This window comes from Triturus cristatus, chromosome 8 (assembly GCF_964204655.1).
Source record: "Triturus cristatus chromosome 8, aTriCri1.1, whole genome shotgun sequence".
Classification (NCBI taxonomy): Eukaryota; Metazoa; Chordata; class Amphibia; order Caudata; family Salamandridae; genus Triturus; species Triturus cristatus.
Window position 1 is genome coordinate 86893799 of NC_140591.1, and position 15966 is coordinate 86909764.

General features: G+C 42.2%; 1 protein-coding gene across 2 annotated transcripts in view; it reads left to right on the top strand.

Annotated features, from left to right (window-relative positions):
* The window catches only part of CCDC191 (coiled-coil domain containing 191), a 156790-nt gene that overhangs the window by 110624 nt on the left and 30200 nt on the right, over window positions 1-15966 (top strand). For both annotated transcript variants that reach the window (XM_085621068.1, XM_085621067.1), the window contains 3 exons: window positions 819-934; window positions 3920-4002; window positions 14486-14587. In XM_085621068.1, coding sequence (XP_085477194.1) covers window positions 819-934; window positions 3920-4002; window positions 14486-14587 — 301 coding nt within the window. The remainder of the gene's footprint in view (window positions 1-818; window positions 935-3919; window positions 4003-14485; window positions 14588-15966) is intronic.

Below are 15966 nucleotides of genomic sequence, written 5' to 3' on the forward strand. Positions count from 1 at the left end.
TTGTTCCCTGCATTGTTTTTAGTTAAGGTAGATTGTTTTAGAGTGATGATGGGTTGTGCCTTGGTGCTGCAGATGATCTGTATTTGTCCTCTGTATTTTTTATATTACAATGGTGGATGGTTTGCTGTAATCTTATGACGTGGCTGTGAGCCTATGTTGCTATAGAAGCTCTGTATTAGTCCTCTGTATTGTTTATTGTTAAGGTGGGTGGATTGCCGTATTCTCATGTGCTGGCTGTGTGAATGATGCTGGAGGGTGTTGTGATGATGTGCGGCAGTGTGCACCATGAGCTGTTGGAAGTCAAAGTCTGTATATTAAAGATTGGCAGTACCTGGTGAGTCATGTATTTATGGTCTGTTTAGAACTAAGAACATGGACGCATCTTTTATCAGTCTGCCTGGAGGTCACATGTTTATAAGGGCTTCCATCTTGACTGTCTGGGGGATCTTCCCCCTTGGACAATATTCATCAAATGCATCTCTTTTTGTGTCATTGAGTATGGATGAGTAATCAGTTACTCCAATAGACATAAATAAGTATCAGGTAACCTATTACTGAATATAAATGTTTTCCTTTCAGTTTTTTTAACCATTTGTTTCTTTCAGTGCACATCAGTGAAAATCAGTGATTGCATGTGTTCTCCTTCCTGTATAGTGAAATGTTAACATTTCCAGCCCTTCCTTATTGTATTTTTGCTTGCCAGAGTGGAGCATTTTACCAGATTGACCAATTTGTCTCTGTTGATGTAGCGTTAGGATACACATCTGTCTCCTGTGATCTGTTAGCTAACTCTGGGATGGCTGTTTCTGTTTTGACAGCTCTCCTGGGACTTTGTCTGGTGTGGGGAGCGTTAGCCAACCTGATAATCAAAGTGTCCTGTCCACCTCCAAGAGGACTCCAGGCCAACCAGGATCACCCCACCCCATGGTGAAAGGTAATTCTGCATAACAGTTCTTGATCTGCATGGACCGCTTTGCTTAAGGTTTCAACCAACTAGGGCAGAATTTCCAAGACCAAGTGGTAATTGTTGTTCTGACTTGAGAAGGAGTACTGAGGTCAGCGCCCATGTCCGCAGTGTTCACTAGAGATTAGGACTAGAATGTTTCTTGGGAAGCCTTCAAAGACCCTGAAGGAAGAGAATACACTGACACTGCAAGAGCCTGTCTCTAATAGCTGAAGAAACCACAAGCTTGTTTTGGACAACAAAGTCAGTCACTTGCAAGACTTCATTCTGAAATGTAATGGTGCTGGAAACACAAAGTGATAAGAGGAGGACAGCCTCAGAAAATGGTTCTCCAGGCCCGCAAGTCAACATGAAATATCCTAGTGGTTGAAGGGCTTTATGGATAGTATTGTTAGATCCAAAGAGTCTGAAAATGACTGTAGAAATGTGATACTGCAGGGAAGGGATTTTAAAGACAGCAGCCAATGTGAGGTCCCTGATGGTAAAATATTGGCAATGTAGAGTGCTGGAATCCACATTCATACTAATTCTTTCTCCTTGGTGGAGAAGGAGAATCATGAGGTGTTTCTTTAAGTCAATATTATATGGACTGCTCTTTCACCTTCACATGAAATGCGTTCTTAGTGGTTTAGGAACCAGAAAGATTGTGTTCAGGGTACAAGCTTCAATAGTCATGGGCTTGCTCTGGAGGCATTTTTGGGGGTATAATATTAAATTCACCTAGCACATATATAATGTATGCTCATTATATATCAGAGGTAGCATTTTTGTAACTGCCAGGTGGCGGAGCACGGTTGGAGAGGGGCTGCACTCATGTCCTCAGAGCTGAGTGGGCTCGTGGATACTACTCGGCTTGGATCCACGGGTACCCACAGTCCAGCATTGTTGAGAGGCCCTGCTCACTCTGTCCACCTGTTTCCCTTTGGGCCCTGGCAGTGGGTTTTCTCTGCGAGCCTGGATTCTTACAGGCATATCATATTACCCGGATTTAGTATGGCCCAACCTATTTCGAGCTGGATTTTTTGGTTGCATGGGCAGAGAGAATAGGATTTGGGCTGAGAAAAGACACCAAACAGCTTTTTGACACCTGTATTTGTGCTCTTAAAGTCCTTTCTAAAACTTTCCAGGTTCTCATTCCAAGATGACAGATCCTTCTTGAATTCAGTATTGGAATGGCCAATCCACAATGGCTAGTAAACTTCCTGTGTTTGGTAGAATATTCGACGACTGCTTCGCAATGCAGTCAAAGTGAGTTTGTTTTCAACTTGCTCACCACCCATTTTGTCTGCTATTTTCTCCTGAATTTTGTACTTCATTCAAGCTCCAGTTTGCAAGTCCTTTGATATGGTTCCAATTGTTAGTCCATAAAAGTGTAAATTTGTGCACAAAAAATGTGTGTGGTAATGATGTTGCCTTACATTGTTTTCTTAAGAAATGGTTACCGCAAAACTTTAAATCAGAATGTTAGTGTTTAGCCTTCAGCCACAGTTTACTGTAAAAGGCTGCTCCCTAAACTTGGGAATGACCTCTCCTTTTCCTCAACACTGGGAAGATAAGAATCCCTCTGACCCGTATATTGCCTATGTACCTGCAGAGGCTGCCTTCCTGGCCTAGGACCTCTCCGATATGACCTCATACCATCCATCGCAAGCTCCTTTCTTGTCGATGTCCGTTTAAGAAGCGAAAGTAAAAGGAGGGAGCTATCGAATTCTCTCATCATCAATCCATACACTGCTTTCATGCTTCATTTGTTTCCATTTGATGTTAAATGCCACTTCTGGCAGATAATGTTATGTTTAACTTTGCAATCATATTTGAAGATAAGATAACCTCTCCTCTGCCTCAATTGTGAGTGCACAGGAGTATGCTCCGTAGATGCTGCATTGTAAATATTGCAGACTTCCATACCACATCCACAGTCAGCTCTTCGGCTGGTGAATCTGAGCTCTGAGAAGCCTCTCCTGGTGCCTCCTATCATCCATGATTTTAAGAAGATATGTAAGGTAGTGAGCTGAAGAATAGTTGTGATGGGTGCACCTGCTAACATCATAATACATTAGCCGTTGTGTTATTCTTGTGCTAGGATGCCATGGTGTGGTTTGATGTAGTTGTTGAACAGAGCTAGTAACACCTTAGAACATCAGGTACACAGTAGGTTACAGGAATATCCTTGTAAGAAGACCTGCGATTAGTCATATTGGTGATATTGCGTTGTTGGGCTGGGCCGAGGACAAGCTGTTCATTGTCCTGAGAATGTTTTGTCATTGGTGAACTGGAAGTTGCTGGATTTCTGCATTTCTGTGAATCATGAGGTAGAACATGGTTAACGTGTGGTAGCAAACGATTAGCATTTCCAGTTGCAAAAGAAGGTTTCTTTTCGGTGCTCTTCTAGCGTTTATAAGTTGGCCGTTGACTTTTTTGCCATGGTAGATGAGTATCATCTTCTCTTGTACACGTGGAAGTAGTGATCCCATCTCCCCTATCTCTATATGGTTGTTAATCTTTGAATGATCCAAAGAACAGAACGTTCCATTCCATATCACTTCCAACCTCTGTATATATAACACATAAAAGAATAAATAACTGGGAAATTAAGAACACGTACAGAATAGATTTCCAGAATACCCTGAAAAGTTGGGCATCTCAGGAGACCTGAGAAATTCGAAGCAATGTAACGGGCGGTGTCAGTTAATAAGCAGAGATCCTTCCTACTTTGCAGTTCTTCACATTGAAAGAATCTAAATTCATCATTGTGGATGTCCCCTCATGGCAGGCAAACAACCTCTAATTTTAGGACCAGTCTGAAGATAGGGCCAAGCTGGATATGCCAGCCCAGGAATGACATGGGGCTATTAAGGAATAGCTCTTTCAAAGTCATTTACCTTTTCATTCACTTTAAGCAGTCCACTGTCACTTTTACAACTTTGTTAAATGATTGTATTGCCTGTCCTTAAGCTATGCAAGAGAGAGCGGCGCAAAGGGCTGAACGGAGGAAGGAGTTGGAGGAGATCCGGAGAAGGCGTGAAGAGGAGAAACTGGTAAATACCGGAGAGAGGTTATTGTGAATTCAAAGAGTTTTACTGTATTGAAAATGTTTTAAGTATATTTAGCTAATGTGAAGAGTTGTGTGTGTGTGTGTTGAGCTGAGGGACTTCAGTAGCGGATCGAGCTTTTGCTGTCAGTGAGGCCTTAAAAAAACTTCTGAAAGGACACCAGTTCCTGGGCACACCTGATGTCCAAAGGGTAAGAGTTCTGCAGCATCCTATTAGTTTGGCTATAGTTCCTCCAGCTGTTCGAGATTACACTCCTCGTAAAAAGTCATACATTTAACAAAGTAAACAAAATAAGTAGGAGAAACTCCAATAACTGAGTTCTAAATAAAAAATAGGACAAAAATAGATTTATTACATAAAGTTTAAGTAATGCGGTACAGAGAAGAATGCAGGGAAATGCCATAAAGGCTCAATACAGAAATACAGATTTATAAAAATCAATACTATTTAAAAAAAACTAACCAAATGCGGAACTTATAAACCCACAAGATCCCCATAAGGAAAATCTATGGCAAGAGGGCATAGTTTTGCAAGATAGACCCAGCAGCAGGAAAAAGCAAGCATTTACAATGCAATGGTCTCGGCATTGTTAAAGTTAGAGCTATTGGCATTGCTCATGACATTATTTTTGTTTATTTTTTTGTTTTTAAAACATTTAAAGAAACGGCATTGTTATTTACAATGTCAATAGCTTAATCTCTCTCAAATGCGAGACCTATTGCATTTGCACCCACACACAGAGCCACACACACACAGCTACCCACACAGAGCCACCTACACAGAGCTATTCACATAGAGCAAACCACACACAAATAGAGCCACCCACACAGAGCCACCTACACACACACAGAGAGTTACCCACACACAGACAGAGCCACCCACGCATAGAGCCACCAACAAAAAAAGCCACCCACACAGAGCCACACACACCGAGGCACACACATACACACACACACACACACATAGAGCCTCCCACACACACACAGAACCACCCACACTTCCACAGAGCCACACACACAGACATGCTGCTGACTTTAAACATTGCGTTCTATTTATGTTCTTACTGTCTCTTCTGTAATTCTCTGCTGAGGAGCACTGTCATTCTGTGTACTCAGGTGAGGTAAAATTGTAGTCCTTCTGCTATTTTTTAAAAATGTTCCGGTTTTTGGCTTTAAAATGCTGGTCACCCTACCATAGGTAGTCTTTCGATCGCAGTTTGGTATGTATTTTTTGTGTAGTTTTATAGCGCGATCTCACAACACACAAGTTCACGATCCTATTTTTAGGCACGGGTAGATTAAATGATTTGTCCTGAATCACAGGATGTGGTCCATCGGCTGCGCTGCCGCCTCTGGTGCAGGAAACCAGGGTTCAAACCTTGAGGTCGCGTCCACATCTTGTGATTCTGGGCAAATCACTTAATCTCCCCGTGCCTGAATGTGTAATGTAAATACGGTGCTATGTAAAGCGCTCCAATACCTTCGGGTCGAGTTCGCGCTATATAAATATGCAACAAAAAAAAATAGCCGACACCAAGACTGAAACACGGTCCTCCGAGCGCAATGTCGGTCGCTCTGGCCGTGAGGCCGCCCTCCTCCACGTAAAGATTGCCGTTGGCCACGGGTTTCCAAGGGAAGGGGAGGGTGAGGTAGGCTGTAAGAACAGAGCGCGAGAACAGTTTTGAGGAGCCGAGAACTGGAAATATGTTGTATTTTAATGCCGCTTGCACTGTGCTTACAGCATAGTCACATAATGGGTGCTCGGTGTCGCATTTCTTAAGCTTCTGAACCTTTGGGTAAAATTCAGTCCACGCCAAACTCTGCAGCGCACCCGTAGCTCACTAGCTGGAGTGCTTGTTTACCTTCTTCGTTTCCCCTCCTCTCCCTGGAGACTCGGCTCGGCATCTGTGCAATGGGACTCCTTCTCAGCTGTGAAGAGCCCGAGCAGAGAACAAAGGAGGCTGCGGGAATTGGGAGCCGAGGCTGCATTCTGCCCCATCGCGCCTGCTTTCCTCCCCGGCTCATATAAAAAAAACACGAGAACATCCCTGTAAAAAAAAAAAACTACAAACACGCCCACCAGTGTAAAAGGGGCGGGGCTTAAAGAGAAAGAAGCGAAAAAACACGTCCCCGAATCCGAAAAAGACTGGGCTTGTTTCGACAGACAAAGCTCTTCTCCAATGGCTGACCTGCATTTAAGAGGCCAGCCAATGGAGAAGAGGGGCGGGTTCAAGCCCCACTACTGAAAAACGTTAAATCTCGCAAGCGAGACTGCGCAAGCGCAGCCTTCGCTAGCCGAGACCTAATGAGTGAGGCCAAAACAGGCAGCATGTAACCCCAGGGACACAGAATGAGCCCCCGAATTCTAAGACCCAAGAACTTTTATACACATATCACAATTCTATTAATAGGTTCTACAAATACAACATGGGATGATCATGGTTAGGGTTGCATTGGCAAATCAGAAACAGCAACATAATATTTTAAAAATACGCAATTATTTAACGATAACCATTTCTTTTGGTGAGGGAAATTCCACCTACTCTCGCAGAACTGCACTCTGGAGATGATCAGCACAATATCAAACATTTCTTAAGCAATGGCTCATAAAACCAGCACGTCTTCAGCGAAACTTCCTGCAGCAGTCCTTGAATATGATAATTAGGCACACATGAATGCGGCATTCACAATACACATTGCCTAATACAATAGTCCATTTTGAACCCGTAACGTCATTCACTCTTTGTTCTGGCAAAAGAAGAGGAAAAAAATGTTTCACAGCGGGACACTGATTGGGGAGGGAAATGAGCAAGAAAAACAGAACACCTAAAACTGCATCCATATTAAAGAAAATGGCACCTCCTATTAAAATGTGGCATAACTATTTTAAAGTGTTAATTACACTTCAAAATGACTCAGTAAGTTTGTTTCAAGTGCAACATGATTGATTCATCTGTTATGACTCTATGCATCATTAAAACCCCAAAATTTCAATAACAAATTATTTTCACTCGACATTGTACATTTGCATGATTGTGCATTTTAGAAAAAATGCTACTCTACAGCCGTGGAGCAGAAGCAGAGGACGCCCAACTAGGATACCTGGTTTGTCTAAATCACAGATTGTTGACTCAACCAAGCTAATGCTGGGGGGTCAACATGGAATGCTGGCACAATCTGGAGCTTACTGATCAGATACTACACTGGTTATAAAAGGCCTTGAAAGTAACCCAGACCAGTTTGACCTATCAACTATAGCAAGAGGGAAGCTATTTTATGTCTGAGAAAATAGGTCTGACTGCATCAGATTTCTGGCAGACATGAAATTGCATTAAAACCAGATTTGAGGAGTACCAGATTTTAATAAGCCAGACAAAGTAGAAATGCATTACCATCAGCCAGTCTTGATAAATCTATACTAAAATTAGCAATAGCAAGCTTGGTAATATATATCTTTACATTTATTGGCAAATGAAATACAAATTGCGATTCTCCTATTAACATGACCAGAGAATCTGGATTTCATTAAAGACACGGAGGTTAACATTATGCTTACACTTTTAATTGCGTCACCAAGCAGCCGCCCGCATACATCACAAAGGAAGTATTCCAAATAGAACATTAACAACAGTAAAAGGCATGAGCCCACAGTATTCTGCCTCTTTTAAATCGCGAAAAAACAGGATAAGTTCGTTCGTTAAAATCCTTTGAACTTTAGTAAATGAAGAAAAAACGTCTTGATGAAACGTAGGACGTCATAGAAGGTAGGACACCGAAGATGGAGAAGAAGAGAAACTCTAATCCAAAATTCTTTAGAGAGCATCTGCAAAAGAGAGAGAATTAGTGCAAGTATAACAAGAGCAAAAGACTGATGTCAAACAACAATATATAAAAAGCATGAAAAGTATGTCAAGTCAACAATAACAAGTCAAGTCAACAATATCTATAGAATTGAATAATAAACATTAGATTAATTTCTATAGAAGCATAACAACCTCCAAAGGGAAAGAGTGGGGGGGGGGATAATGTTAGCCTCCGTGTCTTTAATGAAATCCAGATTCTCTGGTCATGTTAATAGGAGAATCGCAATTTCATTACAAGACCGGAGGCTACCATTATGCTTGTTGGTAGCTTTGTAATACTACGTCAGACACATGCGGGATAGGTTTACAGTAATGATGAGCAAAGGTCCGAGCATTAGACCAATCAGCAGCCTTGAGGATATCGTCCAACTTACCTCCGGACCAGAAAGACTTACTGGCCATAGCGCCTCTGATAGAGTGTGGTTTAAAAATATTAAGGTCGATACCTGCTAGGTTCATCACAATTTTAACCCATCTAGAGATAGAACTGGAAGAAACAGGTTTGTGTGGTTTATCGAAGGAGATGAGCAACTGGTTCGCAGTAGGAGGTCGAAGAGAATTCATTCTAGAGTCGTATTCTTTCATACAGTCAACCACACAGAGTTTGGGATAATCATCAAAACGAGGATAAAAGATAGAATTGGACATGGTCTTTGTTCTTCTGAAGAGCTCAAGGTTTACTCCGAACATGTTATAAGATCTATTAGATATCTCCAGAGCTTTGACATCAGAGACTCTACGACAGGAAATTAAGCAAAGTAAGGTAGCCAGTTTAATAGAAAGTTTTTTATTGTCTAATAGTGTATTAATGGGCCAATCTGAAAAAAGGTCAAGGATTAGGTTCACATCCCAGAGGGATTGATATCTGGGTCTAGGAGGTCTTCTGAGTCTGATACTTTTAAGAACCCTGCAAATAATTGCGTTTTTACCAATAGTCTTACCGTTGACGAGGGAGTGACCAGCGGAGATGGCAGATCTATAACAATTGATAGATCTATAACTAAGGCCTCTTTCAAATTGTTCCACTAGAAAATTGATTATGTCAACAATAGGTGCCTGAACGGAATCCAGATTCCTTTCCAAGCACCAACGAACCCAAGATTTCCAAATGTTGTTGTATCGGTAGTGTGTGCCAGGGGCCCAAGATTCGCCGAGGAGAGTTGAAGCTGTTGACGAAAGTCCTGAGAGATCATTGGATCTCCTGACACTCTCCAGGCAAGAAGGTTCAGTTTCCCTGATTGGACCATGGGGTGAAGATGACCGTCTATGTCTGTAAGAAGGTCCGCAAGGAAGGGAATTAGGAATGGAAAGTCGTAGCTCATCTCTAGGGCAGTTGGGAACCAGGCTTGAGAGGGCCAGAAGGGAGTGATTAACACGATTGAGCATTGGTGGAGTCTGACTTTCTGAAGCACTCTTTGAATCATGGAAAAGGGGGGAAAGGCGTAGTTGTTTCTGCCTTGCCAAGGTTGGAGGAAGGCATTCACTGCTAGAGCACCCGGGTCTGGCATCCAACTGTAACAATTCACGATTTGGAAGGTTAGTCTGCTGGCAAAGAGGTCTAAATCTAGAGGTCCCCAGGAGATGTTGAGGGAATTGAAGACGGAGACTTTGAGTTTCCAATCGCTGAAGTCTAGGAGGAATCTTGAGTTCCAGTCTGCCGATACATTGGATTTGCCTGGGAGATATTCGGCTCTTAAGGCGATTTTGTGTTCCAAGCAGAACATCCAAAGTTTCTTGGCAAGATTGGAGAGGTCGGCAGATTTGGTTCCACCTAGCCGATTTATGTAGGCGACGGCGGAGATATTGTCAATTTTTAGGATGATAGACCTGCCCTGAATGAATTGTTTGAAACTCATCAAGGCGTAAAGACCAGCTGTCAATTCCAGAAAATTTATATGATGTAAGGATTTTTCCAGAGACCAAATTCCACCAGTGTTCTGGCCTTGGAAGCATGCTCCCCAGCCATGAAGGCTGGCATCTGATTCTAAAACGAATTCTGGAGTTGAGCCAAAAATTGCTTTCCCATTCCATGCCTCTAGGTTGTCTAACCACCAGGTCAGTTCTACCTTGGCCTCCTGGTCTAGCGAGATAAGGTCTCCTTACCAAAGGCCCGATTGAAGGGCCCTTGCTTTCACTCTCTGAAGTGCACGGTAATTTAGAGGGCCTGGGAAGATGGCTTGTATCGAGGAGGAAAGGAGGCCTAGTAATCTGGCTAGTTCCCTTAGGGGAAAACTCTGAAGTTTTAGGATATGTCTTATTTCTTTTTTTATTTTGGATATCTTTTTTGGAGGAAGGAGTAGTAGACAACTTGTGGTATCTACTGAAAAGCCAAGGAATTCTCGTTTTTTTGAAGGTGAAAGGATGGATTTTTCTCTGTTTATAATAAACCCCAGGTTTTCCAAAAGGTCCATCACAGTATTTAGATCTTGGAGAATTTGACAATGGTCCTGAGAAAGGATGAGGATATCGTCTAGATAAAGTATCATGCGAATACCTTTTTCTCTTAAGCACGAAGCGATTGATCTCATTACCTTGGTGAAACACCAGGGGGCTGATGAAAGTCCGAAGGGGAGGGCTTTGAATTGGAAAAGATGGTTTTTCCAAAGAAATTGAAGGAAGGGTCGGTGAGCTTTGGCCATAGGAATCGTGAAGTAGGCGTCTTTTAGGTCTAACTTTACAAGCCAGTCTTCTTTTAGAAGTAAATCCCTCAGAAGGTGAATCCCTTCCATTTTGAAGTGTCTGTAGACAAGGAATTTGTTGAGGGCTCTTAGATTTATGACGGGTCTCCACCCTTTGTCTTTCTTCTTGACAAGGAATAGGGTGCTGATGAATTTTAGCATCTCTAAGGGGACTTCTACTATAGCACCCTTCTGAAGCATAGAGGAGATTTCCTCCTCTATAATCTTTTCCTGATCTAGGGAAAGAGGCATTTCTTTTGGGAAAGAAGATTGGTAAGGAGTTTGGGTAAAGTCTATCATGAATCCCCTCACGGTATGTAAAACCCATGGGTCTTGTGTTATCAACTTCCAGTTGTTGAAAAAGAGTTTGAGTCTCCCACCCACTTTGGGGAAAAGGGGGTGAGGAGAAGAAGTAGAAATTGTACTCACTTTGGTTACTGTTGTCGGTAGATGCTCCGCGGGATCTGAAGCTTCTTGAGCGAAACCCTCTTCCTCTTTGCGGAAAGAATTGGGGAGTGTTTGGGTTGAAGAAGCCCCTTCCGCCATATCCTCTTCCTCTAGGATAGGGCCTTCTGTTGAATCGGCCGGAAGACTGGCCCCGTCTACAGGCCCTTCCGAAAAGGTTATTAGAGTTAAACACTCTCTTCATATTCTGATGTGCTTTATCTAGGGCTGTGAACGTAGAAACGTATTTCCCTAGAGTCTTAATCAGGTCTTCCCCGAAAAGCAAGCCATTAGGGTTGGCAGATGGCTCTTTGTCTGCTAGATCACTGAGCTTGGGGCTAATTTTGGTGAGGACCACTCTTCTCCTCTCTGAATTTAGGCTGGCATTTGCGTTGCCTAGAAGAACGAGGGCTCTTTGACTAAGACCTCTAATGAGTTCTGTGTCGAGGGGAGCGCCATTAATATGGCTTTCTTCCGAAATATCGATGATTCTTGCCAGTGGGCCCAGGATGTCAAGGACCCTATCTTGGCAGCCTTTTAGAGATCTCTCCATACCTTTCCTAGGGTCTCTTCCCAGCTTGAAAAGATACTTTATGAGTTCTGGGTTGAGATTTGGCGTTTGAGAGGCTTTATCTCCGATGTTGGGTCGGCAATATTCCGCTCTTAGCAGGTTTCTAGCGTCCCTGTCAAGCGGGTTTCTAAGCCATTTATTAATGAATTTACCCACATGATCGTGAGGGATCCATTCTGAGCTCCTCGGATGTTTGATGTTGAGAAGAGAGAACATCTCTTGGCCTAGAGGATCAAGGATGGTATCTTTGGAGGAGTGAGTGAGGTCATCGTCTAGAGAACTAAACTCTAGATCATCGTGGTCTAAGTCTAGGAGATATTCGTCAGGTGAATCAGAGGCATCGTCAAAGTAAAGATCATCATCATCATTATTGTTATCAGTGAGGTTACCATTTTGAGCACTTGGATATTTTGTGCCGCGGGGGACACCTTGATATTGTGTGCCGCTTGGGACACCTTTATGCGTTGTGCCGCTGGGGACACCTTTATATGTTGTGCCGCTAGGGACACCCAGGGAAAAAGAGGTATGGTGGCCTCTTGTAAAAGTAGAGGTACTAGGACCTCCAGTGCTCTTCGGGAAAAACTGTATGTTTTTACATTTTTTTGCTCTTTTTCCCTTTATATCAGTGAGATCTTCGTTAGTATGTTGGTCTGTGGTAGTGTCCTCGTCGGATAGGAAAGATCTTTTAGAAGTAATAACTTTGGACAAGGTTTCCAACATACAGGATCTCATCTCCTCATGGATGATGTCTTTGAAGGTCTCATTATTAAAATTGGGGGTAGGAGCGCTGGCCTCAGCTTCGTCCGAGTCAGTCAGACATGGTAGAAGTAAATTATTCTTCACCTTTTTTTTGTTTGTTTGTATATATAGGTTAATTAAATAAATAAATGTAATATCACTCTCCCCTCCTTTTTTTTTTTTTTTTTTTTTATACTAAGGATAAAGGTAAAGGTCAATAATAGCTGTATATAATAATTGGGTAAATAAAGGTATTTTTCCTTTGCTTATAACAGACTTTAAGGCAGGCAAGAGATCAGAACAACTGTCCCACTGGTCAACCGTCCTCCTCCGGTGATTGAAATGCGCTCGAGCGCGATCACCGAAGGTTATTTCCTCATTTGTTACCATGGAGCTAAGACGCGTAGGAGGCTGAACCAAGGACAGCCGGAAGATTCGAGGAATGTTCCCTGGCAACGCGACGACGCTAGCGTCGCGTTGCCAAGGTTCATTCCTCAGATTTGAATGTGACGGTAAAATCGGTAAATTGTGCTAAAGCGCGCATGAGTTGTGCCGAAATTTCACCAAATAAAGTTGGGTAGGGAGCGCCAAACGAACAAGCAACGAGCGGAAGGACGCGTGATCATGATCCCACCTCCGTAAATTGGAGGTAGGGAGACGGCAACGAAGGGGAGGGAAATGGGGGGTGAGTCCCAGAAACGGAATGGATGCGAGGGAGAGCGTCCGAAGGGCGCGCTGTTGGGATGAAAGGTTGAATAAACCCAGTACAAGAAAATATATCAGTAACTGTATGAAAAATATAACGATAGGCTATGTAAAAGAGTTGTAACACAACAGGCTATGTAAGAAGTTCAAATACATAGAATAAGAACAAATAGATACCAAATATCAATAAATACAGTTAAAAATGTAGTAAGAGAAAGAATGTAAAGGATAACTTATCTGCCTGGAGCCGCATTTAAAAGAGGCAGAATACTGTGGGCTCATGCCTTTTACTGTTGTTAATGTTCTATTTGGAATACTTCCTTTGTGATGTATGCGGGCGGCTGCTTGGTGACGCAATTAAAAGTGTAAGCATAATGGTAGCCTCCGGTCTTGTAATGAAATCACACATAACTGGCCTCTGAAACAAAAATGAAGGCCATCCCTTATTTGGGACAACATAATGAAGGCCAGGACTGGGCAGAAAATTAAGAAAGTCATGATGTGAATTACGGAAACTCATTATTAGAAGGTTTAGCGTCACGAAGCGAAGAGGCATCCAGTGGATTATGCCCCATTATGGTGGACTCTAGCCACAGATGGAATTATAAGATATAATTCTCATCAGCATACTGTAAACATAGCCTATCACCCAGTACTATACTGACAGACGCGAATGAGCTTAAACTCCAAGACACTTTACAAGGCTTTGGGAAGAAGTCCAGGGTGTACTAGTCCACCACTCTTACACCGTTGCCTATTTTGGAGTACATTGGTAGTGTCTCTTTAGAAGCCTTCGGGTTCTTCCACCAGACATTTTCACCAAGTGCCCTCAAAGCCATACTCTTTTTTTTCCCACCATACGCATTATGGCAGGAAGCCGTTGTCACAGGAAGGCCAGTGGGCAACAAAGTCCTCTTTTACTAGCACTAAAGAAGCTGCAGGATTCCTAGAAGGTCAAAGATGATTCATCATAGCTGAACAGCCTAGACATTAAAAAGTTAAACATGATTTGTGCAAAAATATTAAAATATTACCCAAAAGGGAAGGAGAGCTGGTTTATTCTAAGCACATGCATGTTGCTTGTTGAACAATGCTTGTTAAAGGTAAATAGCCTTGTACTGTGCACATGTATGCTACACATTAGATTTTTCACGTACATTTGCGGCCATATTGATAACATAAAGTGTTCATAAAGAGACTTAGAAAGTGGGAACATATAGCAATAGAAAAATTGATAATAACTCTTTTGTAGTTTTTTAATAAAGCATGTATCTCAATTTGTATTGATAATAGGACCCTCAATCTAAATATGTAGTGCAGATATTATTGATTTTTGATGTGGACAGAGATCCATTTTTAACATACCATTAATTTAATCTTTTGTAAAGCAAAAAGAAAAGTCAAATATGTAGGCATGTCTTCTTATAGCCAGTTAGTTGGAATCCTTTAAATGGACTTATCTTTTTCTAGGCTCAGCTAAAGGCAGAAGAGGAGGAGCGTCAGAGGCAGGAGGAAGCCGCAAAGGAGGCGGAGCTTGAGAGGAAGCGGGAGGAGAGAAGGCTGCAGAAACAGGTATGTACTCCGCCGCCACACCCCCTAGGCATAGATTTCTCTGATATTTTAATGAACTGCGACATTATTGGACATGCAGGACATGTTTCATATTATCCTAGTAAAGGGCAGCTAGGGGCTGTGATCTCTCCTGCTGTAAGCAGTGGAAGCCAAAGATACAAGGACCTTCCCTCAAGTATAACAGGCCTCTGCGACTTTTAAAGGTCACAAGATGTCTACCATAGACTCTTCTGTTCCTGGTACAGGGAAAGCTGGAAGCCATCGTTAGCTTACATGAGAATAGTTGACAGAAATGGTTCTACAAACCCAAGAACTACATATCTCGTAAGTGGTCAGTTTCTGAAAGTGACACTAATAATACTATGATACGTGAAGTAAACACAGATAACTAGGGGAAAGTGCATTGAGGCAGCAAATCCATGTGGCATTTAATATCCCACTATCCTCTCAGTAGCAAGACGCGACTGTGGAATCCACATCGGCAGAGGTATAAGCAGCCCCATTAAAAACCATAAATGTAATTTTTTTTTCTTTGTGTCTCGTGTTCAGCTCGCTCCATATTACTGCTTTACTTCTGACATGCAGAACCTAATTCAAATTCGAACATCCATTTGTTCAGTAGAGTTTAACTTATATATTTTGCGTTCTGAGTGCAAATTTAGTTTTGCAATTTACAAAATGTAAACTTCAACACGCCTGTCAATTTACCAACAAGTATTATTATACCCTTTGTACTGTTATATTTTGTGGGGAGAAATCTGCTCCTGGGAGGAGGAGTTGAATGTTCCACAACGTAAATCTAGTGAACACCCTCAAACACCAGTTTCTAAGTATTCACAAACTTGGTTTTAATATTTAAACCTCTCTTTTCTTTTTCTGTTTTGGTTTTATTTTAAGGGGCTGTCAAGGGTAATACTATCACCCTACCAGAGACTGAATATTGTTTCTGTGATTCTCTGCCTTGAGAAAGCCCCAGGCGTCCAAGCTACTTTGGGCAAAACACGTCTTGGCTGTACATTCTTTCACATCAGGCTTTAAATCCTTGTGCTGGTAATAAAAACCATTCAAAGATGCAGGGAACTCTGTGGGCATTTATTCTTTAAAAAAACCCAGGTACTGTCTGTCTCTCCCGAACTACTTCTACAATTATCTGGTGGCATTAGAGGTGTTGCCACCTCACAGGCAGTCCTATCTCTGGAGCACTGAATAAGGGTTCCTGTCCAGGTCACTTAACCCTTTAAGCCTTACCCCTGCTTTTTGCTAAACAATACGAATATACAAAACTGATGCAAGAGAAACTCACTATCTTTGATGGGAAGGTAGAAGGAAATTCCAAAATTCGGGCTGTTGTAAAAACATGGTTTTTCAATATAAAAAAC